Source organism: Castor canadensis, chromosome 2 (assembly GCF_047511655.1).
Source record: "Castor canadensis chromosome 2, mCasCan1.hap1v2, whole genome shotgun sequence".
NCBI classification, from domain to species: domain Eukaryota; kingdom Metazoa; phylum Chordata; class Mammalia; order Rodentia; family Castoridae; genus Castor; species Castor canadensis.
The window spans coordinates 157653117-157680978 of record NC_133387.1 but is presented as its reverse complement, the minus strand read 5'-3'; the positions used below and the strand labels follow the sequence as shown (position 1 = coordinate 157680978).

Here is a 27862-nt window from a genome sequence, read left to right as displayed (position 1 = left end):
GGACTGTGTGGTCCAATCTGCCCATTTTGTAGATGAGGAAACTGAGGCCTTCTTAGAGAAGGGAAGTGATTCTCCAAGGTCAGTTGCAGGGCTAGAATGGAACCTAGGTCTCCAGTGTCTGACCCTGCTTTGTTCCTCCTTATTATCTGTCCCAGTCCATTTAGACCATAGCATTCTGTTCCTGATTCCAGCCCTCCCCCAGATTCATGTCCTCGAATGTAAAACATACTCATTCTGTTAATGTTACTGGTTCAGTATGTGACCAGAAGACTTCCAAATTCCTTGTTCCATGTGGAAGAATACATGACAGGACATGTGGGTGTAAATGGAATTTATTAAAAGTTCAGGAAGAGAAATACAAAGGGAAGCATGGGGAGGCCTAGGTGGGAAGCCCTAAGCTGAGAGGGAGCCTGTTTCTGCTCTTCAGGTGCTTTTAAAACCTATGATAACCTATGGGAAGGGGAGAACAAGGTGGTTCTCATCCAGTATTAATTAATGAGTGGGGTCAGGCATGGGCGGTTCCTGGCCAGGTGAGAGCAGTTCCTGAGTCAAAGCATGGTTAATCTAAGATGCAATATTTTCTATGAGTCCTGAACGTTCCCTCATTTAGCCTGCCTCAATTCTGTTCTAAGAGCCCCAACAGTCTTAACTGATTCTAGCATCAACTCTTAAGTTTAAGGTCAAAGTCTCGTTTCAATTACAGGCAAGGTTCAAGTATGATTCATTCTGAGGCAAACCACTTCAGCTGTGAACTTGTGAGGCTAGACATTCCCATTCCAAAGGAGAGAAATAGGAAAGGAGTGACAGGTTTTGAGCCAATCCAAACCCTTAAGTCCTGAGAATAACTTTTGGCTTAATGCTCTGTCCTTTAGGTCCATGGGGGTGAAGGTCCTGCCTCCATGTCTTTGTTAGACGAAGTCCACGCCATATCTCTCACAAGCTGGAGTTGCCTGCCTGTGTCTCTCCCAGGCTGGAACTACATACCTGCCTACTGTAGGTCTGAAGTCTCAGGAGTAGCCCTATTTCTATGGCTCCACTGGGTATTGCTTTAGTGGGTACTTCCTGAGTTGGCCTCCATCCCCACAACAGTTTTCTGCCCAGGAGCCCCGAGCAATTTGGGGCATCCTTTGAAATCTAAATGGAGGCAGCCATATGCCCACATCTTTGCTTGGCAGAGAGCATGCCCCACCAGGTGTGGCTGAGAATTGTGGCAATAGCCTTTGGGAAGCAGAGCCCTGAGTGTGAGGCCGTGGAGCACTCCTTTGACATGGTGCCCTGGCACTGTGGGCCTGTGATGAGAGTGGCAGCATCCTTTTTCTCCATGACCTCCAAAATGACCTCAGGGTCATTCTCCTGCTGTCTTGGACAATAGGCCTGGTTCGTGTTTACAAGACCGACTAATGTCTCCATTGTCTTCATATAGCACCTGGCTTCTCTTGAATAGGCTGAGCCATACTAACCTCCTTATCAAGCAATTCTTAGCCACACCTTTGTTCTCTCCTGAACAGGTTTTCTCATTTTTTTTACAATGTGAATAAGGTGAGAAATGTTCAAATTTCAAGTTTTCCTTCCTTTTTTGATTGGCAGTTCTACCTTTAAAACATTCCTTTCTTTTTTCATTTTACTATAAGCAGTCAAGAGCAACCAGGCTACTCCTTTGACACTGTGCTTTTAAACTCTCTTAGCCAAATATCCAGTTTCATCACTCAGAATTTCAGTCTCCTACAAAACACAAGTACACACACCCGAATCATTCAAATTCTCTACTACTTTATGAAAGATGGTGTTTCCTCCATTGGCCAATAACATGTTTTTCATTTCCATGTGAGACTTCATCAGAATGGCCTTTACCATCTGTGTTCCCACTAGTGTTCTGTTCACAACCACTTGGGTATTTCTCAGAAGACTGGGCTTTGGAACTGGGTAATAAATAGGATGGCTTTATGGTCCACTCATGGCAACATGGACTTTTTCTAGCATGCACCTCACAACCCTTCCAGCCTCTATTTATTACCCAGTTCCAAAGCCACTTCCACATTTTTAGTACAAATTCGTCCATTCAGGCTGCCGTGTGACAACATATCATAAACTGGGTGTCATAAAAACAGAAATTTCTCACATTGGGAAGCTAGGAAGGCCAAGAGCAAGACACCAGAAGATTTGTTGTCTGCTGAGGGCTTGCTTCCTTATAGGCAGGTGTCTTCTCATGTAACCTCACAAGATAGAAGTGGTGATTGAGCTCTCTGGCGTCTCTTCTTTTTTCTTCACAGTACTGGGTTTTGAACTCAAGGCCTCATGCTTGCTAGGCAGGTACTCTATTATTTGAGCCATGCCCCCAGCCCATCTGGGGTTCCTTTTATAAGGGCTGTAACCTCTTTCATGAAGGTTCCATCCTTATGACCTGAGTGGCCAGATCCATTATCAAATGATTAAGGGTTGCAAGACAAGATGACCACATGCATTCTCCCAGCTCAGAAAGTATAAAGCCACGTTGGTAGAGTGGCTCATGCAGTAACGTTAACAGTAAATGGTGTTTCAAGAAGACCTTGGTTCTTGCATTCTGGCTGGAAGAATCCAAGCAGATTGCGTGAGTGTAAATGGGGTTTATTAAAAGTTAGCGAAAGGGAAATACAAAGGAAGCACGGTGAGGGCACAAGTGTAATCTGCCATCAAAGAGAGCGTGCTTTTCTTTTTCAGGTGCTTTTAAAACCTACACTAACCCATGGGAAAGGCAGACCCAGAAGATTCCCATCCAATAAGCAATGAGTGGGGAGGGGTGTGGGTGGTTCTTGGCCAGGTGCAGGTGGCCTGGGCCATCCTTGGGGAACCTATATGAGCCCCAAATTTTTCCTCCTTCTTGCCGGCCTCAGTAAGAGCACCTGCCTAGCAAGTGTGAGGCCCTGAGTTCAAATCTTAGTGCCGCCAAAAAAAAAAGTGTTGAAAAATGTCAAAGTCAGGGATCTGAGTCAGCACCATAGAAAAGTTAGTATGTACTAAACTTTGAAATGTTCTGTGTCACTGACTGACATGAAAACACATCAATAAATGCAAAAATAATTTAATCAAAATAAAAGAAAGTATAAAGCCACAAATAAGATTTGCCATTTTATGCCTTTCCTTTCCTTTTTTTTTTTTTATTTTTCCCTACTTGATCCTATTGTGCTAAAATAAGTTCTTGCTAAAACTTCTACCTTAGGAGACTCTTGTTTGTGAGAATCCTTGAAATTCTTTCATGTGTGAATCTTAAGTTCCTGTGATTTTACATGGAAAGTGAGAAGTTGAGGGAGCCTCCTCATCCTTCATCCAGTGGCAACATCACAGCTTACATAATTATATATACATTACAGAAGAACTGAGAAGGAATAAAGAGGCTATAGGATTTTAAAAGGCAATGCAAAGAGCGATGCAAGGAACCAATGATAAAACAAAACAAAAGCATAGACTCACTCCAGGGTTAAGGAACAAATCACAGAGCTCAAGGTGAGGGGTTTGGACAGCAGCAAAGTGGGCAGTGTCAACAGCAGGGAAAAATGAGTTGACACCAGGGCAGTCAGACATTTGTTACCTAGTATTCTCCTGGGCAAATGCTGTGACAAATACACTGGAGGGGGTCGATGATAGTGATGTGTGGGCTGTGCTACAGTCTGTGATGTCTCTCTTTTTATGTATTTTGGGTGAGGGGGTTGCATCATTCATTGGTCTGGTGGGTCTGATAAGCTCACAGGTGGTAGGTTTTTGTTAACACAAATAAGGCACCAGTCTGTGCCTTATGGTAGTGCTGGGCAGATGGTGGCTATGCACATGTACAAACAAGATGCCAAATCATTCTGCCTTAGCATTTGTACCCAAAATGGAGTGACTCAGGGTAACATCCAGAGTCACAGGGAGTGTGTGTGTGTGTGTGTGGAGGGTGGTAGGCCTAGAATGTGAGCCCTAAGGGGATTCCTGCCCTTGAGATCTAAAAGGAATCAGAAGCAGCCAGTCTTGGGTTCTGATTGGATAAAGCCCCAGACAGGGCAAGGGGGATTCTGCTTTCTAGGGTGCCTTGGGGGTCAGGTTCAGGTTCTGCACCCATAAGCTCGGCCTTGTAACATGCAGAAATGACTGGACCTGGCCTCCCTGCTGCTGTCTTGCAGAGTGTCTGGAGGAGAGCTGTTTGATTTCCTGGCCCAGAAGGAGTCACTGAGTGAGGAAGAAGCCACCAGCTTCATTAAACAGATCCTGGACGGGGTGAACTACCTTCACACAAAGAAAATTGCTCACTTTGATCTCAAGGTCAGTAAAGGGAGTAAAGGAAAAGAACTAGAGTTTAGGAAGATGGGGCCCCATCCCTCCCAGTGTCATTCCCAGGAGGGACTCAGTGCTCACTTGGCCCTCTTCCCTTGCCTTACATTAAAAACCCTGAGCTTCTGAGAGGAAATGACACACAACCAAGTGTCTACCTCTTCAGTTTCACTTCACTATCAGGTCTTCTGCACATGGGGGTTGACTGTGAGAAGCTTCTAGATCAACTATAGGCACCTTATCTCTTCAGGGAACAGCTGAGGCATAATTTTTAAATAAATACAGTAGTAACAGGAAACTTGAAACCAAACGCATTTCACAAGACTGAACTTTTCAACAACAAAGAGCTAAGTCATGAGTAGACAGAACCAGCAGGGTTTGGAAGAATGCTGTGGTTGGCTGGCACTCCAGACTCAGCATAGCATGATCTCCAGCCTCTTTCTACCAGAGGTTATAGATCTTGGAGCCCAGAGACTGCTGGCTGCCCTCTCCTACCCTGCCCCAAGCTTTGGCCATAGAACTGCTTCCAGGGCCTACTGATCATTTGTGGTAACTGGTCTTCAGGTCAAGAAAGTTCACTGTGACCACATAGGACCTCATGAAGCAAGAATGGTCAAAGTAAAATTGGCTCCCTTAATAACCAAGCTCAGGCACACAGATTGATGGGCCTTTGAAGACTACATATGGAGGTCCTCAAACTCACGGTCAGACCTATGTTTACAGGAAGAGACTCATTCACTCTTCTGTGTAGAAATCCTTGTGGTCTTTCAAGCACAGTGCTGGGTGCCTGGGTATTACTGCAGATACAAAATCACCTGAACCCTGTCTGGGCTTGGTTCCTCTTTTCCAAGGAACTTAGTGCAGTAAACAGAAAAGAAAGATTAACAGCTCTAAGTGTTGTGATAGAGGGAAGCACAATGGGGCTTGGAGCCCAAAGGAGGGGACTTCTAAGTTAGATGTGGGCCTCCTGGAAGAGGTGGTATTTGAGTTGAGTTTTCTGAAGAACTAGCAGGTGTTAGCAGAGGAAATGGCCTTCTAAGGAAGTCAGGCCAGAAGTCTACGTGGTCACAAACAGCATGATATATTCAGAGAAGTACAGACAAGGGAAGTGTGTTCAGGGTGGCTGGAAAAGAGGCCAGGAAGAAGGCAGGAAGCCAATAAGAGACATAGGAGCTAAGCCAAGGAACGTTGCACTTTACCCTCAGAGATATGGGGGCCAGGCGAGCAGGTCCGCCTTCCAGGATTAGCCTTCTGGCTGGGAAGATAGATAGAATGGGGACATCCCAGCAGCTGGTAGCCTAGCAGAAGAGGCTAATGCAGTTATCTGGGTGAGCCATAAGGAGGAACTGATTCACGACCTATTGCAGAGGTTGATCCGAGGATTGATTAAGCTAATTCCATGGAAAGGCGAAGGAGTAGGCAGAGTCCAGGGTGACACCAAGTTCCGGCTTGGGAGACTGGCCCAGAGAGGGTATGTGCCCATGGTTTCACAGTGGCTGTGCCAATGTGTGGGCTGTTCCCACACATGGCTCTACCCCAGCTCTGCTTCTGCTTTACAGGGTTACCAGCTGTGACCTGCCCCCCTCCTGGTGCTAATTGCCACAGTAGTTTGAATCCCTCCTACAGAAGCTGTCCTGCAGAGTTCTCCTTAGGTGTCACAGAGTCAGAGTTGGTGGTCACAGAAGAGGGTGAGGACTGGGAAAGCCTTTGGACCTCAGGGTGTTTCTACAACAGGAAACAGCCTGTCTGGATTGCACCTGCGTCTCCTACCTGGCAATGCCAAGGACAATTAACTTCTGTTTTCCTGTGTCTTTTCTGCCTCCAGGAAACTGCCTCAAAACAGGCTCCTCTGTCTTTTATCTAATGACTGGTTAAAGATAGGAGTGGTTTCTGGAGCCAGCAGGTTCCTGGTGGTAGGTTTGTGACTACAGCAGCTTGCTGTGGTGGCCGGCAGTACTGGCTTGGAGTCAGCTAGTTGGGGTTTGCTCTCACTCTGCCACGTACCAGGTTACATCTGAATCTCAGTTTTTTAGCCTCAATGCTAATACCACCACCCACCTGGCAGAGTCACAGGAGAGAATAAGCAGTTAGTGGTGAATATGGAATAGACACTTTGTGCTACTATTGTTAGTTCCCTTCCCAGAAAGAGAGGAAAAGAAAACACAACTCTTGTTACAATGTTTTTCTGATGCACTGGGAAAACAAACACTGCTAGTGCAGTTCTAAACTGCTCAGCAAGAGAGCTGAGATAGGCTGCGTGGGACTGTAGCAGGCTGGTATTTAGCTTCAGAACTCAGTCTAGACATTTGCCATGATCTAGAGACCGTCTGGTTTTCCCAGGTGTGTGAAAGGTGAGGATACTGCTATCTCCATCCATGGCCACATAACCTCAGAGTGTGGACTCAGCTCTCTGACTCTCCCTACCATTGGTCCCTTGGCCCAGGCCCAGCCGGGCAACACCAGGAAGGGATGAGCAGCTGGACCTCAGAGGGCTTGCCCCCTGACTGGGGTGACACTCTATGCAGCTAGCCATGAGTTATGTGCCTCCCCGCTGGGACTTTTCTCCAGCTGGGGAGATCATGCAGAAGGTCCCCTGGTACCTTAGAGGAGACATCTTGGTTCCATGTTGGTTCCCACCATCTAAAACCCAATTTTTCTTCCTGGTATTCCTTTTCCATGAGGGGCCTCTCCTTTCCCTGTTGCTGTATTCTGTTACTCCTTGTCAAGCAAGTCAGGCTAGCCTGGCTGCCCCAGGACACAGCCACCCTACCCATAGGCTGTTCTCTGAGTACCTTTTCCAGATTGAAAGAGCAGGTGGTTGACAAGTTCCTCTTGTGTTCAGCCACTGCTAGGGACAGTTAGGCCTCTGGTGCTTATGACAGAGCAGATGGATAGACAGATCAAGGCAACAAGATGACAGGTGCATCTTCTGGCCTCTTCTGTTCTTGCTGTTCCCATCCAGGTGGCTTTTGTGCTTCCTTTTTCCTTCTCATGCACTTTCTTTCATCCTTTAGGGCTTGTACCCATTTTCTCTGGGAAGCCCTTTTCTCAGGGAACCCTGAGGGAAAATACCATTTTCTCAGGGAACCCTGCCACCTCCCAAAAACATAGCAAGAACTAATCCACACCCCCACCCACCCTTGCTTCTGTCACCCTTTGTACAAACTTCTGCTGGGAGCATTCAGCATTAGGAATCACTTGCTGCTGCCAACATGTGGTTAGTCAACTCAGTGTTGAGTGGATGAGTGAGAGAATGAGTGAGCGCCTTAGTGAAGACCAAATGCTCTCATTGATAGCCACGGCTCTTTCGTGTCTCACGTGCAAAGTACGAAAGAGGTTACAGGCAGGGTTTAGTTTACTAATGTGAACATTTATTGAGGACTTATTGTAGCCCAAGGGGAGAGTGACAAACATCAATATGACATGGCCCTTGCCTTTCACAGGCCCACTGTCTACAGGGAGAAGGCATAGTGAGACTCAGTGGGAGGTCATCTGAAATAAAGACTAATGCATTCTCAACCAACACCCACTTCCAAAGGGTGAGCTCTCAACAGAGTGGAGATCATCGTGCTGTATATTGTAAACTCACTGCAGATGGGGGTGGGTGGGGTGGAAGGGTAGAAGGTGTTCCCCTGTCATTACACAGATGGAAGGGACACAGACTGGTTGCCCCTCAGTACTAGGAAGTATCAGACATGCCTTCTGTAGGACAGATCACCAGGAAATGGGACAAGTACCACCTAGGAACATCACCCTCTGCATGACACCTGCTCAAATAAAGGCTTGCAGAGGGGGCTGGTGTGCTGGTTTGTGCTTATTTTGGATTTGGGAATTTCCCCTCCAAGCATGGGTGTGTCCTACCGCTTCTGCTCACCTACGTTAATCTGATCCAGTCTGAGAACTCTGAAATGGAAGGTAGTCCTCAGGACTGGTGACTTTTTTTTTTTTTGTGGTACTGGGGCTTGAACTGAGGGCCTCATGTTTGCGAGGCAGGCACTCAACCACTTGAGCTACTCCACCAGCTAATAGTAGGGTTTGAACACAGGGCCTCACACTTGCTAGGCAGGTTTTCTACCATGTACTGGTGATGTTTTAAGTAAAAAGAACAAGTTTTGAGAAATGATTAAAACTATATATGAGCCAGGAACCCAGAACTCTGAGTGGGATCTTGATTTATTTGAAAAGTGGTAAGAGGGTGAATTCCCACAGGAGCCAGATAACTCCAAAAAATCCAAGCTCCTCTGTGCCCAGAATCTTCCTTTGAGCTGTTCTCATGTCCACAGTGTGATGGGCATGCAGTAGTAGTATTTTAAATGCATATGGTTGTCTAGAATGCAGCAAGCTTTACACGTCTGCTTTCTCACTTGGACCTTATTGAAGTAGAAGGAATTGTCACTTCTTTTACATGAAAAGCAATTAAGATTCAGAGAATTTAAATAACTTGACCAGGATCACACAGGTATCAAATAACAAAGAGGAAACTCCAAGAAAGGATGGCTGTCACCAGCAGGTTCTAACAGTCCACGTCACGCTTTCTGTATAGTCAATCCAAGGTCTGTACTGTGCTATTAACCTATTCTTTGCATAGTTCATTTCTCATCTGGTTACATTGCTTTCTCATATTTAAAAATTGTGCATTATAAATAGCTGTAGAATGTGCATACATTTGAGAGTAGGAATGGGCTGTGGGCTTGGGGCACAGGAATGCAGGAACGGTGGTTCTCACTCTGTGTGGGGCCCAACATAATCACCATTTTTCAGAAGAGGAAAACTAACATAATGAAAATGCAGTCCTTTCTCCTTCCTTTGTTCTTACTTCCTTTCCCCTTGCAGTTGGTGCTCAGAGGCCTCTTGCTGCCCCCACTGCCCTTCCCCTGAGCCATGACCAGATCTGTTCTCCATGAAGGACAGTGCATTCACATGGCACCTTCCTAGTCCCATCCACAGTCCACTGTGAGCCCTGTGGTTGCAGGAGATCCCAGCAGGAATGGAAGAATCTGATTCTGGAAACTGCTAAGTAGGGTAGTCAGAGCAGGTATCTTAGCACTCAGACAACCTGGGGTCAAACCTGGCTCCATCACTTGCAGGTTGTGTGACCTTGAAAAAACAGCTTCTTTATGCCTCAGTTTCCTCCTCTGCAAAACTCAATAACCTGTTTTGCTTAAGTTCTGTGCAGTGGTATTCTGGTAACAGTGAGATCTGCAGGGAAACATATGTACACACACACACACACGAATGCTCACATATATACTCCCGTTCACACAAATGCATCCTCACATGCAATTCTCTCACACATGCACACTCGCGTTTACACACATGCTCTCACACATATATTCTCACACTCACATAACTCATGCATGCCCACACACTCATACATGCACACACTCACACATTCTCACACACTGAACACAGATACACACATGATACACTCACACATACACATGTATACACACTCACCCTCATACACACATGCATACTCATATACACACTCACATTCACACACATACACTTGTACACACTCATACACACATATACACCTCACATATATACACTCATACATGTATACATACACACTTACACATGCACATACATTCACACACATATGTGTTCTCACACATTCACATACCTCATACACATTAACACTATACATACACTCACATGCACACTTACACACATATACAGACTCATACCCTCATACACACTGGTATACTTTCACACATAGGTAGTCACATATACACATTCACATGTACATACACATATACATATGTACACTCACACATGTATACACATACTAACATACACACATGCTCATACACCCAAATGCACACACATATAATCACATACACGCTCACATACTCTCATACACATGCAGGTTTACTTTAAGTTTTGATTTGTGACACACAACTTAAAAATATAAAATATGTCTGGCAGAGTGGCTCAAGTGATGAGTGCCTGCCTAGCAAGTGTGAGGCCCTGAGTTCAACTGTGATGCTGTCGAAAAAAGAAAAATATATATAAAATATGCATATAATACTTTTATTATAAATTCTGTATAGTCAATTCATTCTCATAACACACTTTCCTCGGTTCCTGTCAAACTCTTGTATCAGGAGCCAAGCTACGGATGCAGCTGATAATGTAGTTCCAGCAGGAGTGTTGGTTAATGCTTTTGTTTACATCAAGTAAGGTAAACATGAGACAATGAAATCATGTTGGAACTTCACTTATTTGCCACATGATATGTGTGACTTCATCTCTGAATTTGACATTAGGTTTTGAATATTGGAAGAGTACTTACTCCATTTTCTGTGCTAGTCACAAAATACAGACACGGCGCCTTTAAAATTTAATCTGTGTTATTAAGTGGTCTTCATAACTTTTTATAGTCTAGATTTAAAAAGACAAGTTGAGTCCTGATTTGTACTGTTTGCCAATTTCCAACATGAGGTGACTTTCTAGAGTTTCACGGCATTGTGCCATGCATGGACATACAGGTGCAAAAGGCATAAATAACCTAAAGAGAGTGGAAAATACTAAAATACAGCTTTTTGAAAAGAAAGCTATGAGTTTTAACTATGTGTAGTGTTTTTGTTTGTTTGTTTCTGTTTTTTTGTTTTGGCAGAATTGGGCCTGGTTTTTTGCTAGGCAGGCACTTGAGCCATGCTTCCAAACCCTTTTTGCTTTATTATTTTTCAGATAGGCTCTTACACTTTTTGTCTGGGCCAGCCTCAGACCATAATCCTCCTATCTATGTCTCTAGGATAGCTGGAATCACAGGATAACCCACCATGCCCAGCTTGTTTGTTGAGATGGGGGTCTTGCTAACTTTTTGCCTGGGCTGGCCTTGAACCTACCTTATTTTTTGAGATAGGGTCTCATTATTATTATTATTATTATTTTGCCCAGTTGGCCTCAAATTATGATTCTTGTATCTCTACCTCCTAGTAGAAGGATTTCAGGCATTAGCCATTGTGCCTGGCAGAATTTATAGTTTGAACCTAATTTTTTTTTTTCAGTGTTGGGGCCACTCCACCAGCCCTATTTTTGTAATGGTTTTTCCAGATAGGGTCTTGTGAAATTGTTTGCCTGGGCTGGCTTCAAACGACAATCCTGATCTCTGCCTCCTGAGTAGCTAGGAATACAGGCATGAGCCACCGGCACCTGGCTATTTTTGAATTTATGTAATTTATTTTTAATAAAGGCCCCTTTAACAACTGGATCAGAACATTTCTGCAAAGTGAACAATTGGCTGTCATGAGTCAGTGGGCTCCAGTCCCCTCTGGCTCCTGAGACCCTATATGCAAAAGCACTTTGTTAGCAGGATAATGCTGTATTCAGGCTGAAGTGTTGTGGTGGCAACAGTGGTATAATAACAATGACAGCAAGCATTTATTGAGCACTTACTATATGCAGCTTCTTTTCTGAGTGCTCTGCATCTATTGTGTGCTAGTAGCACACAATGCTATGAAGGAGGCTCTGTGATTATGCCCACTTTATAGAAAAGGGAGGTTGCTAGAGGGCTCCAGAATCCTTTACCATGTTAACCTTCCCATTTGGTAGATGAGGGGTCCAAGTCTCAGAGAAGTGAATGGTTTGCCATGGTCACACAGCTAGCATGGGGCAGAAATGGAGCTCAAACCTGTGTCTGTCTGAAGTCAGAGCCCCCTTAGCACTGGCTTCCCAAACACTGGACGTCTTGCAAAGTTTGATTTGTCACACCGACTCTGAGCCCCACTCCTCATGAGGAGGATCCAGCAGCTTGGTATATTTAATATAGTCTCCAGGGGATCGTGAGGGGCCACTGGCCCCTGAACAGATGGGAGCCCCCAAAGCACAACCTGTCTCAAAATGCCAGTATCCAGGCCCAGATTCTTCACTGGTTAGCTGGGGACCCCTGTCATCCTGACCTCACCTGGTGGCCTCACAGTTCTGATGAAGGGATGAGCCAGGGAGAGCCCACAGCAAATGCTGGTTGTCAGCTGTGAAGGCCAGGTGCTGACTGATCCAACCCAGGATGGCTTTGGTGTTTTGTTTTTGTTGTTCAATTTTATTGTTGTATCTTATTTTGTTTGCAGGGGTGGGGATCAAACAGGGCCTTGGACATCCCACACAAGTGCAATACAATTAAGCCATATCCCCAGTTCCTGGAATGGCCTTAAAAGTAAAATTTCATTTCTTTGCCCTCTCTCCAGAGATAGAGACAGAATAGGTAGTGGTTTTCCTTCCTGCTTTACCCATCAGTGTAGCAGGAACTCGACCCACACAGTGGCCTCCCCCTGCAGCAGAGGCCATGGGTGAGTGACCAGAGGCTGTGTTTTGACAAATTCAAGTGTGACTGAGTTCAGGCCCTTCCCCAAGCCACAGCTGTGGATTTTCTGGGAAAAGCATGGAGCTGGGCCAGCAACTGACGAGGCACCAGAACAGCATGAAATGTCCACTGTGCCAGCAGACAGAGGTGAGCCCACTAGAGGAAGGGAGGCAATGTGGGAGAGAAGGTGTGTGCACCCAGGATGTGGGTCAGCTCCACCACCAAGGCTGAGGCTCCCTGGGCCAACACTTGACCTCTCGTGCCTCGATTTCTTCGTCTGTAAAACTGGAGTGACCGCAGGACCATACAGAGTGAGGGTCAAAAGAGATGGACGTGGTGACTTTGTGAACTGTAAGGCTATGGAAGGCTTTGTGGGCCTCTGGCTGGGTGCTTTGAGGAATACAGGAGGGGCATCTGCCCTTGGAAAGTGTGCAAACCAGGAGGGGAGGTGACACTCACTCAGCTCAGACACAGTGGATGGAGACTGTTGTGGGAGGTAGCACCAGGTGGAACCTGGAGAGAGAAGGAGACTGGGCTGCAGACTCAGCCTATGCTTCCTGCGGGGAGACAGGATTTTGGCAGAGCCTGAGAGAATGGGCAGGAATTCAATAGGCAGATGACAAAGAGTGTCATTCTGGGAGGGAGAGACATCATCAAGGGAATTGTCACAGGTATGGTGATGATGGCTATAGACCTCCTTATATTGTTTGATGCTCCAAATAACTCTCTGGATGTAGGTTTCATTATTATTCCTAGTTTATATGTGAGAAGCCTGAGCTGAGAGAGCTCGGCAGCTTGCCCAGTGTCAGGCAGCTGATGAATGGCAGAAGCCAGATTCCAAGGCTTGTGCTCTTAGCCATTGTCTATGTCAATGGTCTAAAAGCAGGATGTGCAAAAGATGAGCTATAATGGCATTGGCCATTCGTTTGCTTGTCTAGCAAATAACAACTGGCACCTATTACAATGACAACTGCTCTTGGGTGCTAGAGATGGAAGTGAGAGACAAAGCCCTTGCCTCTCTTTACTACAGTGGGGACAGGACATGACGGAAGTGATAACACTGCAGTTGGCTCTCTGTCAGAGGCATGGACAGGGTACCATGTAGGCCCTTGACAAGGAAGAGCTGACTGTGTGTGTTGGAAGGGGTGGATCACAGTAGACTTTCCTGTGTGGGTGAGGCAGGAGGAGCAGCTAGTCAGGGGGGTTCTTGCAGAGTGAACTGCAGGTTGGGGTGGGGGAGAAGGAGGTAGTGAGGATGCTGCAGAGGATGAGCTGGGAGTGGGGGAGGAGTTCTTGAATACTGGGCAGAGGTGAACATTGAACACAGGCCACACCAGAGGGTGGGGTCGAGGCTGCCTGTGGTCTTGTCTCCAGTATGCTGGGAGGAGAGCAAACCCTAGCACCCTGGAAACCTGCCCACAGAGGCCTGGCAGTGAGTGGCCTTGCTTTCTCAGATTGCCCAGTACTGGGGCTGGGCTTACGTTGCCAGTGAAAATTTGTAGGCAGCTTCCTTTTCCCTATGCAGACTTGGCTAGGCCTTAGCTCTGCTGAGCTGAGCAGCCTCACCCAGCAGCATGCAGCCCACACTGGCACCTGGAGAGTACACTGGGCCAGGGCTCAGCAGAGTTGGGCTCTGCACCTTGGTCAGTGACCTTGGCAGCTTCTTGACTTCTCTGCAAAATGAAGTAAGAAGGCAAGTGATTCAAGGCAATCATTCTGAGCTCTAAGGGATGATTGTCAGCAATGCATTCCAGAAAAGAACAAACCAATGTAGCCACTGTTCTCTGCAGTCTGTCTTGACACTCTACTCTCCTTGAGTCAACATCTCTGACTCCTCAGAGCAGTGCTATGCCTTGCTAGGTGTCAACCCCATTTTACAAATGGGAAACTGAGCTTCCAAGAGGTCCAGTGACTTTGCACACTTTCATATTGTGAGTGGCAGAGCTGCGATTTGAACCCAGGCCTGCCTGACTTCAGCCCTTGTGTTTTGAATTTTACTGCATAGCCCCCCTGAGGGTGCCTTCATCCTGCTGGGGCTCCTGGCCATGCCATGCTGGGCCCATGGAACATGACTCCCCTGTGGAGGACTAGCTTCCAGTTGGCACCACAGCAGTCACCTCTGGCCAGATCCACCAGGACACGAAGGGGCCTGCCTAGGGTACCTGCCTGGAAGACTGAGCTGAGTAGGTTTGTTTTGACAGGTGGAGCAGTTCCACTTCCTGGTGGTGGCTCTGCAGGGCCGAGGCCAGGCTGTAGCAGCACCTATAGGAATGTGATCCCTTCCTCCAGCCATGCTTTGGAGATGATGTCAGGTGTGTGGGTGACGTGTCTGGTTGAAGTAAATAAGGCTGGGGAGGATGACAGGAGTGAGGGAAGATGGATAGGATCATACTACCCAGATGGCGGTCTGGCTTGGGCTGCCTGTGATCACAGCGCCTGTTCTTCCTTCTTGACCTGAGGCTGGGAGACATGAGCTTTTTCATGTCCTTCCTTGAGGCCTAGAGCAGTGGAAATCTGTCCAGCTAGCTTGGGAGTGTGGGCCTCCTTGAAATTCCTGAGTCTAGAACTTGAAGGGGCTTTGGATGGCATCCCTTATTTAGCTTAGAGTTGAAGGCTGAGGCCCAGAGAAAGGAAGTAGTCTGCTTAAGCTCGCTCAAGCCTGAGATGGTGAGGCTGAAACTGAGTTTCCCAATCCGTAGGAAACTTTCTATCTGGGATCTTTTCTACCACCCTGCTCTTTTGGGGGAGGGGGAGTCAGAGACCAAACCAAAGTGAGGTGGGGAGGCAGATTGCTGCTTTGCTGGCCCCTCAAGTTACCTTTCAGACCAGCTCTATGACAAGTCCTAAGGGAGGAGTGCTCTCTGGCGCCCCTAGTGGTGGTGAAGGGCCTTCAGAGGACAGAAAAGTAGGAGTCACTGGCTGGGTTTCTTTCAATTTATTTCCACAAATATTAATGAAACACACAACAGGCAAGACAACAGAGGCAATGCCAGGAATCTTAAGAGAGAATTGAGTTTCCTCAGAGAAAAGGTAATCTTCTAGGGAAGTGGTATCACAGATGAGACAGCCTACAGCTTAGGCCTGTTAGCAAGCATTGGCACTGAGAGGGTTAGAGCATAAGGTCAGGGAAGTGTCATTGAAAAGGAAGGGAGTAAAAGGAGCAGGATCATGGGGATTCAGCTCTGAAAGAGTGAGGAGGAATAGGAAAGGCTTTCCAGGTAAGAAGAGCAGCCAGTGGGAACTGGGAGGTAGCATGTGGTGCTGGTAGTACCTGCCCTGCAGTGGTGTAGAGCAGTAAGGAGAGACTGGACAGGCAGCTTGAGGAGCACAGAGCCCAAGTGCCTCGTTATCATGCTGGGCATTTGGGATTTCTCTGGTGGTCACTGGGACCACAGTACCTATGTAATCAGATTGGGTGATATGGTGGGAGGAATAGGGGCTGGACTGCCAGGAAGCACTCCTGACTGCCATTATGAGCTGTTGGACCTTGGGGACATCATTTAGCTCTCTGAGATTCACTTTCCTCATCTGTGAATGGGAGTATTAACAGTGCCTACCACTCAGGGTGGTTGCAAGGATCATGTAGAGCACTATGTAGTAAATGTTAGTATCTGCTCTGTCTCCTGGGTATCATCAGGATGCCCAAGAAGGGAGCAAGAAGGGAGACTTTCTGAAAGCAGGGAAAGCTGTAGAAATGGAAGTCCAAGTCCCTGTCCAACCTTGGAAGGAAGCAGGAACTCCATGGTCTGTCAGCTCCCAGTCAGGGTGGGTGTGAGTGTGCAGGTGCATCTGGTCCAAATGGCCCAATGGGTGAGCAATGAGGTGGGGACAGAGCCCCAGTCCTAACTACCCAACTGAGCATTCCTGCTGACCCATGGTCCCATCCCAGGCTGAAAGACCCATGTTCCTTCATGCAGACCCAACTTGGGTCCTCTCCTGCCAGGACCTCAGTTTTCCCATCTGAAATGAGGACATCCTGCTCAGGAGCTCCTGAGGCTCTGAGGGTGGGCCGGGGACACAGCCGGAGAGGCATACACCTCATGAAAACATCACCAGAAGAAAAGGTACCCTGAGTGAGAGGCAGGTGCCTGCTCCAGACAGGAGTCTGCCCAGGTTGCCCAGCTTAAGCGTCATTCCCAGTTCTGTCTGGGATAGAGTCATAGACCTTCAAGAAGCCAGGAAGGGGATCATTTAATCTATTGGGTAGGAGCAAGACTTTGGGGTCTGACTGGTAAATGTTGAAATCTCTGTGTCCACTAGCTGGTGTTATAGTCTTAGCTTCTTTTTCTGCAAAAGAGGAGCAATAGCATACATTACATGGGGGAGCTGAGAGAGTTGAGTGAGGTACAAAGTATGGCATGTGCTCGTTAGCATGTGGTCCTGCATATTGCAGGGGCTTGATGAATGGCACTTTGCTTTCCTTGGGGAACATTTATGGAGCACTGGTAGCTACCAGGCTCTATCGCAAGCTCTGGGGAGATGATAGGAAGCTTTCAGTCCATTGGAGGGAGACAGATAAGCAATCAGACAGCCACCAGTGTAAGAAGTATTGCACCGGGAGAAGTACAGGTGTTTGGGGATCTAGGAGATGGCAGTAAGGGGCAGGGGAGACCAGGAAAGGCCTTCTGGACAAGGTGATATATTAATTGAAATGTGAAGAGGAGTTAGGTTTGGGGAGAAGGCAGGGCCAGGAAAGTGCTCAAAGCAGGAGATAAGTCACTTGGTCTGTGTTAGGTTCTTAGGGTGGGGCTGGAAACAAATGGAACTCAGCTGAGAAAATGTAGGCTTACTCTGAGGTTTTTATAAGCCACTGAAAAGGCCATTTCCTCTGGACTGTGGACTGCAGCAGTGAGTGGGTGTGAGGCAAGGAGCTGAGTTTCCTCTCAGGGTGGCACTGCCAAAGATATTTCAGCATCAATTTTTCTCTCTCACTTCATTCCCTGCTACCCTATAGTACTGGGAATCACCAGGTCGGGGGTGTCCCCTCCTGTCCCCTGTGATTCCTACCCCCATTCTATTTGGTAGGTGTTATGTGAGCCCTGAGCTATGGTGGTCAGGAGGGTCTGGGTCCTGGCTTCTGCACCCAACAGAGGTCTTAGGGCCTCTTTCCTGGAGGAACAGTTCCTAACCAGGTGGCCAAGGAATGTGAGTACAAGGAAGAAGAAGCTGCCTGCTCAGGAGAGGGTAGGGAGTAGAGAGGGTGCTCACTGCAGGGGGTTCCAGGGCACTTGAGGTCCATGGCTATCGTGGCAGGCCTGGCCTGGGGCACTGAATTTGGGCCACCTGCTTGAATCCTGTCTCTGGACCTCTCCTGCCCTTAACCTCCTTTCTGCAGAGACTAGTAATCTGCTCTGTCTTGGAAAGAACTTTGACACATTTTTTTCAAAATAAAGTTGAAAGTAATCTCTAGAGGGGAATAAGAATAAACAAGCTTTAAAAATGCAAAAGGAAATGTATTATTTTTTTTTAAAGTGGAAAAAATGCAGGGGAGGGCCTCAGCTGCTCCCTTGAGTGAAAGTTTCCAGCCTCTGTGACAGGAGGTCACAGAGACTTCGGGGAGCCAGGGACACCTGGGGCAGGGCTCCAATCCAGACTCAATATGGGTCCAGCTAAGAGTTAGGGCCATGCTCACCTACCACCATCAGGGATCTGGGTCCTCTCTCCAGCTGAGGGCAGTTCTGCTGGGGAGTTAGGCAAAGACCTGGGAGCACAGGCCAAATGTCCTAACAAAAGGTCTAAACAAGCATGAAGCATGGAGAGGCTTGGGAATTGAGAGGAAGGGCTTAAGGGTGAGACTAGCTTAGCTTGGGGGATTTCACTACAAGCAGATGTACAGAATGCCTCTGGGTCAGGCAAATGGAGTGAGCATAGGCACAAGGTGAGAAATCATTCAGTGCCTTGAGAATGGGGGCCTCCAATCTTCTTAAACATTTATTTACTTATCAGCCTTATTGAAATATAATTCACATGCATATGATATAATTTACCCACTTTACTTTATGTGTTTCATTTACTTATATAAATAACACCACAATCATTTACAGTATAATTTTAGAATTATTTTTTGAACAACTTTATCACCCCAGAAAGAAACCATGAATCTGTTAGCAGTTACTCCCCTCCCCCTCCCCCTAGTCCTATTCAACTACCTACATACCTACTTTCTGTCTCTGTGGATTTGCCTGTTCTGGATATTTACAGGGAAATATTTACAATATTTCATGTTTATGACATGATACATAGCCTTTTGTGTCTGGCTTCTTTCGCTTAGCATAATGCTTTCAAGGTTCATCCATGCAGTAGCATGGATCGGTACTTTGTTCCCTTTTGTCTTTTTCTTTGACTTCATTCCTTTTTATGGTGAAATAGTACTCTTACATGGATATTATATGTGATATGGTATTTTACATTTTGTTTATTCATTCTTCAGTTGATGGACACTATCCTCTTCGGGGCTATTGTGAACATGTTGCTCTGAACGTTGGTGTACCGTTTTATGTGGGTGAAGTTTTCATGGCATTCCAGTTTGAATAGAATCTGGGACATTCATGGGGGAAGTGGAGGGAGAGCTATTTATCCTCTTCCTAGGTTGAGTAGTTGGGTGGGAATAAGAAGGGTAGAGCTCAGGACCCTGTTCCAGCTTTCCAGGGAACTGGGAGAGTGTAAGGGTCTGTGCAGGGCTGCCCTTGTCCCTGCATTGGTTTGTAATACCTGGCAGCTGTTTGAGGACTGGAAATAGCATGCACAGCTGGTATTTTCCCTGGAAATCATGTGCATTTTCCCCTGTGTCCTGCTGAGGGAAAAAAATAGTTAATACATAGAGAAGTATGGGCTACACAGTAAGTTACTGGAGGAGAGAGTTGTCAACAGGAAGCTGGCTGGCCAGGGGAAAGATATGGTCAGAAGCAACAAGTCTAGTGTAAACCAAGGCTAATTGGTGATGCCCTGACCCCATCATACCCACAGAGAGGAGGAATGCTGCAAGTATCTGGTTGATCCCATTTGACAGGTGAGAAAACAGAAGCACTGCCATTTGGAGACAAAAGGAACTAAGGCCAAATTCTCCAGTTGTGCTGTTAGCATCTGTTTTAGTAAAAGCCGGACCTTGCCCTGGGAGCTCTGCCTCAAGCTCACCGAAGACCGAGGACACAAAAACAAGAGTTATGCTGTTTCAGTCTCCTAAAAAAGAATGCCAAACCCTACCCCAACCCAAAGCAAAAACACAAAACAGGGCTCTAATTACCATCTTTTCTTTTCTTCCTTCCTTTTTTTGTTTTGTTGTGTTTTGTTCTCCAGCCAGAAAATATTATGTTGTTAGACAAGAATATTCCCATTCCACACATCAAGCTGATTGACTTTGGCCTGGCTCATGAAATACAAGATGGAGTTGAATTTAAGAACATTTTTGGGACACCAGAATTTGTTGGTGAGTTTTAGGTCTGTTTCTCTCTCAGCTAAAAATCTGGCATACAAAGGTAGAGAAATCCCAGGAACAAAGCCTGTATCCGGGGCTATGTCTCTGGCTGAGAGGTGGTGCCTTGGGATTCCCGTGGAAACCTAACAGGTAGGGAAGTGTCTTGCTAGGCCCCTGGGTAAGGGTCCAGGTGCTGGCTTTGAGTGCCCAGTGGGACAGAGGGTGGCCAGGTGGGGCTAGAGCACTTTTCAGAGTTAAATCTTCCCCTCCTCATGCTCTTAGATGAGTTTATTGTATAGATTTAAAATCACCTTACCCTCTTGCATTCCCACGAGTTCAACCTTCTCTGGAGGAGCTTTTGATTTCCTGCAAAGGACAAAGGCAATCATCTGCCAGATGTGGAATCCGCCCACCTGCCTCTCCTGTGTGCCTGCTCTTTAGTCTTGCCTGGAATGCCCAGTTCCAGTCGGGCCCTGGCCACTCTTTCTTCCCTGTTTCTCTTACCCTTTGTCCAGGCTCCTCCTGTTCTGTACCCCAAAGCCCCCTTGTTGGGCTTGGGCCACAAGACGGGGATCACAAAGAAATAGCCTTACAGAAAGGAAAGGATTGAGAGTTGAGATCCACCACCTATCTCTCAGCTTTGGGAGTTGGAATGTCAGAGATGCAGAGAGGACATGGTCTCCTTAAAACCTGAGGACTGAAACTCCTGACCAGAGTCTAATAAAAAAGGAAAACAGAAGGCTGGGGGTGTAACTCAGTAGTAGAATGCTTGCCTAGCTAGCACAAGGCCTAGGGTTCAGTCCCTAGCACTGCAAACAAACAAAAAAGCAAAAAATGAGTATGTCAGACCTACCACCCTGATGAACTTTCAGGCCCCAGGTATTAGTTCTGCAGACATTGATGGTGAGGAGCCACGCTCAGAATGACACACCAAAGTTCTAAGTTGGTGGAAGAACCAACTTGGACATGGGTACAAGACATGTAGTCTTGAACTTTGTCTAAGAGAACAGTTACTGCCCACCATTCACATATGTGGTAAAAATGCATATGTTTGTTAGTTAAGTTTATACCAATTGTTCAGTAACAGTAAATAATTCAATTAGAAATCCAGGGCAATAATGGAAGAAGAGGTACCACAAGACAAGGGTGTATTTAATTAAAAAGCAGGTAATATAGACAGCTGTTGGAAGACTATTCAGATAAGATCTTCACACTGGCAAAGTCAGTGGGATCAGTCATGGCCTTGAGTCAGTGAGGGAGATGGGAGAAGTGTCTGGAGGGGCTGGGAAGAGAGCCAGGGTAGAAGAGGAACACGTCCCTGGTTCAGTTATATTGTAGCAGAGGAGTAAGACCAGAATGAGTACATTTATTTGAGCTAAGACTACTTCCCATTCTGGATAGAGCTGAGTATTCAAACCAGACTGTCAGTGTGAATGGGTTTCTGATAGCTAGACCAGACTGTGGAGGGCTTTGTCCAGTGGTGTGATGATAAATGTTTAACAACCACATCTCAAAACAAAAACATTGGCCAGTTTCAACCTATTAGCATATTGTCACTTAATACAGAGTTGGGAAGGGATGCACACAGTTGGCTCTTATGAGCCTGAGTGGTTTTGTTTGCACTGGTTGTACCTTACGGATATCTAGGATGACTTCTCTAAGGCCCTGCTAAAATGATAATGACTTTCTTTTCCCAAGACCCCTTGAAAGGTCTGGTAGAGGGGCTCAAGTGGTAGAGTACCTGAGTACCTGCCTAGCAAGTGCTTGCCCAGCAAGCATGAGGCCCTGAGTTCAACACCCCCAGTACCACAAAAAAAAAAAATTCCTGAGAAACAGGTTACACTTTCCTCTACTCTCACCATTCCTTTGAAATTTCAGTATGAGACCCAGGGCAATAAAGTTATTGTCAGCTGCCATAAGCAGCTTTGGTATGACTAGGTATACCAAAGTGCTCTCCAGCATGCAACTAGATCCTCCCTTCCTCCTGCCTTCCCTCCCTCCCTCCCTCTCTCTTCTCTTCCTCCTTTCCTCCTCCTCCTTATCTTCCTCCTCCTTCTTCTTTTCTCTCTCTCTTTCTCTCTCTCCCCCGCCCCTTTCTCTTTCTCTCTCTTATTTTTTTGGAGATGGGGTCTCAGCCTCCTGAGTAGCTGGGAATGAAGGTGCATACCACCACATTCATCACAACTGGATTCTTGACAGAAATTTTCTTTTTTCTTTTCATCCCTCTCTCCTACCTCCCCTACAAATGCACCCTGTAGATGCAATGGTTTATTGTTCTAAATAAACAAACTTAGCCTTCCCTACTCTTTACCTTTTTTTATTGCTCATTTGTTTGTTTTGGCAGTACTAGGGTTTGAACTCAGGACCTTGAGCTTGCTAGGAAGGTTCTCTATCACTTGAGCCACACCCTCACCCCTTTTTCATCCTTTTGTTATTTTTGGAATAGGGTCTCAAGTTTTTGTCTGGGCTGGCCTAGACTTTCATCTTCCTATTTATAGCTTCCTTTAGTAGCTGGGATGACAGGTGTGTGCCTCCATGCCAAGCTGTTAACTTTTTGCCCTGGGCTGGCCTCAAACCATGATCCTTCTGATCTCCACCTCTTGAGTAGCTGAGATTACATCCGTAAGCCACCTTGCCTAGTGGGTTGTTTATTTTTTGAGCCAAGTTCTCACTATGTAGCTCAGGCTGGCCTGGAACTCACTATATAACTCACAATCCTCCTGTCTTTGTCTCCCAAGTGTTGGGGTTACAGGCATGGACCACCACACCCAGCCCACTCTACCTTTTCCATTAGCAGTTAAGCAGGTCTCAATCCTTCCTCCTTCTCAAGGAGGCACTGCCCTCCTTTTATCTCCATTTCATTGCCCAACCTTTTAAAAAGTTATTGACAGTCTGATCTCCATTTTCTACTCAGTTCATGCAGTGAGCATGACATTCAACACTCACTCTCCACTGTTTATTTGCTTGACTGCTGGGCCACATATAGTCCTCTTCTGTCTTCAGCAGAGTCTTCTCTCCTACTCTACACCCTCTCCTGGTCACCATGTCATTGACTCAGCTCTCGTTCCTACCTGTGCATCAACAACTCCAAATATGATGGTTCTGATTCGCTCCCCTATAGCCAGCTGCCCCTGGACATCTTCCCTGGTGCCTCTTGGGCACCTCAGGCTCATCATCTCATGACCCCAAGGAGGCCCTCTGCCCCTCAGATGGGAGGCCTTCTCATTCAGACCAAACTCAGAGGAAGATGCAGCCCTTCTCTGCCTTCTTTTTTTCCCTGTCAACTTCAGCACTGACCTGCCTGGTGTCTACCAGAGACTTGGTTTGTTTTTTTTTAAATTTTATTTTATTCATATGTGCATACAATGTTTGGGTCATTTCTCGCCCCTTCGCCCTGCCCCCTCCCTTCCCCCCCACTCTCTCCCTTACCCCCTCTTACCCCTCGCTACCAGGCAGAAACTATTTTGCCCTTATTTCTAATTTTGTTGTAGAGAGAGTATAAGCAATAATAGGAAGGACCAAGGGTTTTTGCTAGTTGAGATAAGGATAGCTATACAGGGAGTTGACATGGCATTGATTTCCTGTGCATGTGTGTTACCTTCTAGGTTAATTCTTTTTGATCTAACCTTTTCTCTAGTTCCTGGTCCCCTTCTCCTATTGGCCTCAGTTGCTTTAAAGTATCTGCTTTAGTTTCTCTGCGTTGAGGGCAACAAATGCTATCTAGTTTTTCGGGTGTCTTACCTATCCTCCTACCTTCCTTGTGTGTTCTCGCTTTATCATGTGATCAAAGTCCAATTCCCTTGTTGTGTTTTTCCTTGATCTAATGTCCGCATATGAGGGAGAACATACGATTTTTGGTCTTTTGGACCAGGCTAACCTCACTCAGAATGATGTTCTCCAATTCCATCCATTTACCAGCGAATGATAACATTTCGTTCTTTTTCATGGCTGCATAAAATTCCATTGTGTATAGATACCACATTTTCTTGATCCATTCGTCAGTAGTGGGGCATCTTGGCTGTTTCCATAACTTGGCTATTGTGAATAGTGCTGCAATAAACATGGGTGTGCAGGTGCCTCTGGAGTAACCTGTGTCACAGTCTTTTGGGTATATCCCCAAGAGTATCTACCAGAGACTTGTAATGTGAGCCTCATTGCTAGGCCTTCACGTCTCCTTCCTATACCCTCTTCTCTCATCCGCCTCTTCCTTTTTGGGTGATCCTAAGTATTTTCCCTCTGCTTCACAATCAAGGCCTGTGTGTAAAAGATTTCTACCAAGTTATCAGCAGTTCATCTGTTAAGTGTGTTTGGGCTGCTATAGACAGGGTAATTTATAAACAACATAAATATATTCCTTATAATTCTGGAGATTGGGAAGTCTAAGATCAAGGCACCAGCAGACTCAGTGTCGGTGAGGGAGCCTTCCTGATGGATGGCAGCTTCTAACTGTGTCCTCACATGGCGGAAATCAGCAAGCTCCCTGAGTGCCTCTAGTCCCATTGCCAAGCTCCACTCTCATGATCTCATCACTTCCAACGGTCCCACCTCTTTATACTGTCATACTGGGGATTAGGTTTCAACATGTGACCTTTGCAGAAACACAAATATTTGGGCCATAGAAACTTCATTTCTCTCTCTTTCTCTTTTTTTTTTACTAAGTTGAGTCAGAATCCCACTACGAAGCCCAGGCTGGCCTAAAACTGTTTACCCTCCTGCCCCAGCCTCCCAAGAGGCTGGGATTATAGGCGTGTACCACCATGCCCAGCTTGGGTTATAGCAGCTTCTTTCCTCAGAATTCATAGATCCAGGTTATCTCCATCTGTGCTCAGATTTCCGTACTGGAGATTTAGGATGGAGACATTTGTTCCCAGGTTCCCTAGAGTTCTCTACAAAGAGGAGTTCCCATGCCTCTTGTTTCCACCTCTTCTTGACTCCTTTCCACCTCTTCATGACTTCTTTCAGCTCCAGAAATCGTGAACTATGAGCCTTTAGGACTGGAGGCTGACATGTGGTAAGTTATAAAGGTCACCCAGGTGGCCTAGAGATCCTTCCAAAGATGGAAGGGCTCAGACTCTGTTTCAGGTGACATCCCCCTGACTGTGAGAACCCCTTTCTTCACACTCACCTTTGAGAGTTTCTGCTGCTCTGGGCATGCTGGGCCTGCTGCTGGAGCAGATGAAGGCAGCAAGGTCTGGACTTGAGGTTGGTTAGAACATTTGCCAACAGATGAGGACCTGGGGAATAGCAGGATCGGAATCCAGGCTCACCCATGCCACAGCCATGGGCAGATGTCAGTAACGGTGGCTCATTCAGAAAAGGCACCAAGTATTCAACAAGAACCTCCAATGTTCCAGACACTTTGTTGGCCTGGAGTTACTGCACAGATGGAACTTGCCTCATTTGAATACTACTTTACAGTTGGCTGACCACCTAGTTTTCTAAAATCCTGCCAGCAGTCCTGTGAGATAGTTTTCATTAGCCTCCCTTGATAAGGAGAGGGGCTCAGAGGTGATAAGGGACATGCCCAAATCACAGAGTCTGCAAGTGCAGAAGTTGGATCTTGAACCTGCTCCTTGAATTCAGTGACTCCAGATATATCCCAGGCTGCTCCTGAAGAGTGGGATGGGAGGGTTGTAGACTTGAGATGGCATCCAGGGGCTGCCTGGAGGAGGAGTGAGGATTCCGTTGGAGTCAGGCAGCCCTGACTTTACTCTTCTTTGCTTACAGGAGTATAGGCGTCATCACCTACATTCTGTGAGTATCCCTGATCCTGGTCCACTCCAGCAGGGAAAGGAGGGAATGAGAGAGGGCAAGCAGACAGATGAACAGACATTTATGGAGCACCCACTATAAGCCAGATATGTTAAGTCCACACAGCTGACCTAAGGCTGATCTCCATGTCATTTAGTTGACTTTGAGGTTGAGGATTGAACAGGAATCCAGAGGAGCAGCACACCCTCCTGCTCAGTCTCAACCAGACCTAGTTCACTATGAGATTGTCATTTCACTCAGAAGCCTTGGGATAAGGATGGGGAGGTGTAGCTCAGTGGCAGATTGACATCCTACCATGCTTGAGGCCCTGTGTTCAATCCCCAGCACTGCAAATAAATAAATAAATAAATAAGAGGGAGAGAGAGAGAGAGAGAGAGAGAGAGAGAGAGAGAGATATCCCTGAAGCTGACTGTGCCTGCCCTGTGCTCCCTCTGCTTTCTCTCCTCTTCTCTCACCCTTTCCCAGATCTCTTTTTCTTCTTCTCACGCTCTCTTCTGCTTTCCTGTCCCCATGTATCCATTGCTTAAGAAGAGATGTCTTGCCTAGTTTCTTCTTGCAGTGGGTCTCACGTGGGGCTGAAGACCCATGCTGTTGCTTTCTATCCCATGGCCTTGAGCAGGTGCTTAACCGTTGGGCCTGTTTTTCTCATCAGAAAAATAGGAATCACAATTCCACAGGAAGAGGGTCAATAAGCCAACATGTACACATGTCTTTGGCCCATGTGTGACACATATGTGGCAGGTTAGAAGGTACTCAGACTGTCATTGCTTCCCAGCTCTTTTCCCCTCACAGCACACACAAAAAAATGCTATTTTTATGGCATGCTGGGGTAAAAGTTAGCATATAGCCAGAGAGGTCAGGGAGGACCCAGTGTTCCAAAGCAGGGGGATTATTTTTTCAACATCCCCATACATCTTTGACTCACAATAGCACTTGGGCTGGGAGCTCTGTACAGTGACATGGTGGATCCCCTGAGCTGCAGCAGACATGCTCAACCCTGGGTGCACAGAGAGCTTTTAATATCTATCATGGCTCAGACCCACCCAGATCTACTAAGTTAGGATTGCCCATGGTGGGACCTCAGCATCACTATTTTTAAAGTTTCAGCTGACTTTGATACAAAAAGAGGTCTGAGAACCACTGAGCTATAATTTCAGATCGGAGGCAGTTGGACATTGGCTCTTGAAACATGGGTTTCTTCATAACTCTAGTTTTCATACTGAAGTATTAAGGAATTCCAGTGTTTACAGGGCACACGATATTCTTATGGCTCCCTTGAACTTGACATACCTTTACCAAGGGCCTGTTCCATTGTAGACACTGTGCCAGGAAGTCAGGATATTGACATGAAGGAGAGTCTTCCCTGCTTGCCCTGGGCTCTATCTGTGGGAGACACACTACACAGGTGACTGTCATCTGGTGGGACCAAGGTTATGCTAGAGGTATGAACATACCTCTGTGGGACACAGATGGAGAGGCACTGGTATCTGTAGAAGATTTAGTGAGACAGATGAGACAGAAAGTGTTTGAACTGGGATGTGAAGAATGAAGTCAATTCTTCAGGTGGAAGAGAGCGAAGGGCTAGCTCAGCATACAACATGAAGAAAGAAATGGTGGGCATCTTAAGTATGACTGAAATGCACTGAGCATGTGGCAGGAACCAGCTCCTGCCTTGCTCAGGAGCTTAGCTGTGACCTTACAGAGACTAGGGGAGGGGGTTGCATTCTTACAATGGTAGTAACGATGACCATTAACTCTAGAGTCATTAGTATGGACCAGGATTACACAAAACGTTTTATTTATTTATTTACTTATTTCACAACCATCACATGAGGAGGAGGCTGTTACTTTCTTCATTTTCTAGGAGGAAACTGCAGCTCAGAGAGGTTAAGGAACTTGCCTAGGCTTATACAGCTTACGATGACAGAGCTGGGATTCAAACTCAGGACTGAAATTCCAAAGTTTCTGGTGAGCTTGCTGCCACCATGCTAAGAAAGTGGCACTGGGGACAGGGACAACCATTGAGGGATGTTTAGTAAATCGAAACAAGAAAACTTTGGGCCAGTTAGATGCAGCAAGGGAAT

At 46.5% G+C, this 27862-nt stretch overlaps 1 protein-coding gene across 8 annotated transcripts in view; it reads left to right on the top strand.

Annotated features, from left to right (window-relative positions):
* Dapk2 (death associated protein kinase 2) overlaps positions 1 to 27862 on the top strand; it is a 113024-nt gene that overhangs the window by 69843 nt on the left and 15319 nt on the right. For all 8 annotated transcript variants that reach the window (XM_074066175.1, XM_020153083.2, XM_074066174.1 and 5 more), the window contains 4 exons: positions 4137 to 4275; positions 19889 to 20018; positions 24969 to 25017; positions 25734 to 25760. In XM_074066175.1, the coding sequence (XP_073922276.1) occupies positions 4137 to 4275; positions 19889 to 20018; positions 24969 to 25017; positions 25734 to 25760 (345 nt within the window). The remainder of the gene's footprint in view (positions 1 to 4136; positions 4276 to 19888; positions 20019 to 24968; positions 25018 to 25733; positions 25761 to 27862) is intronic.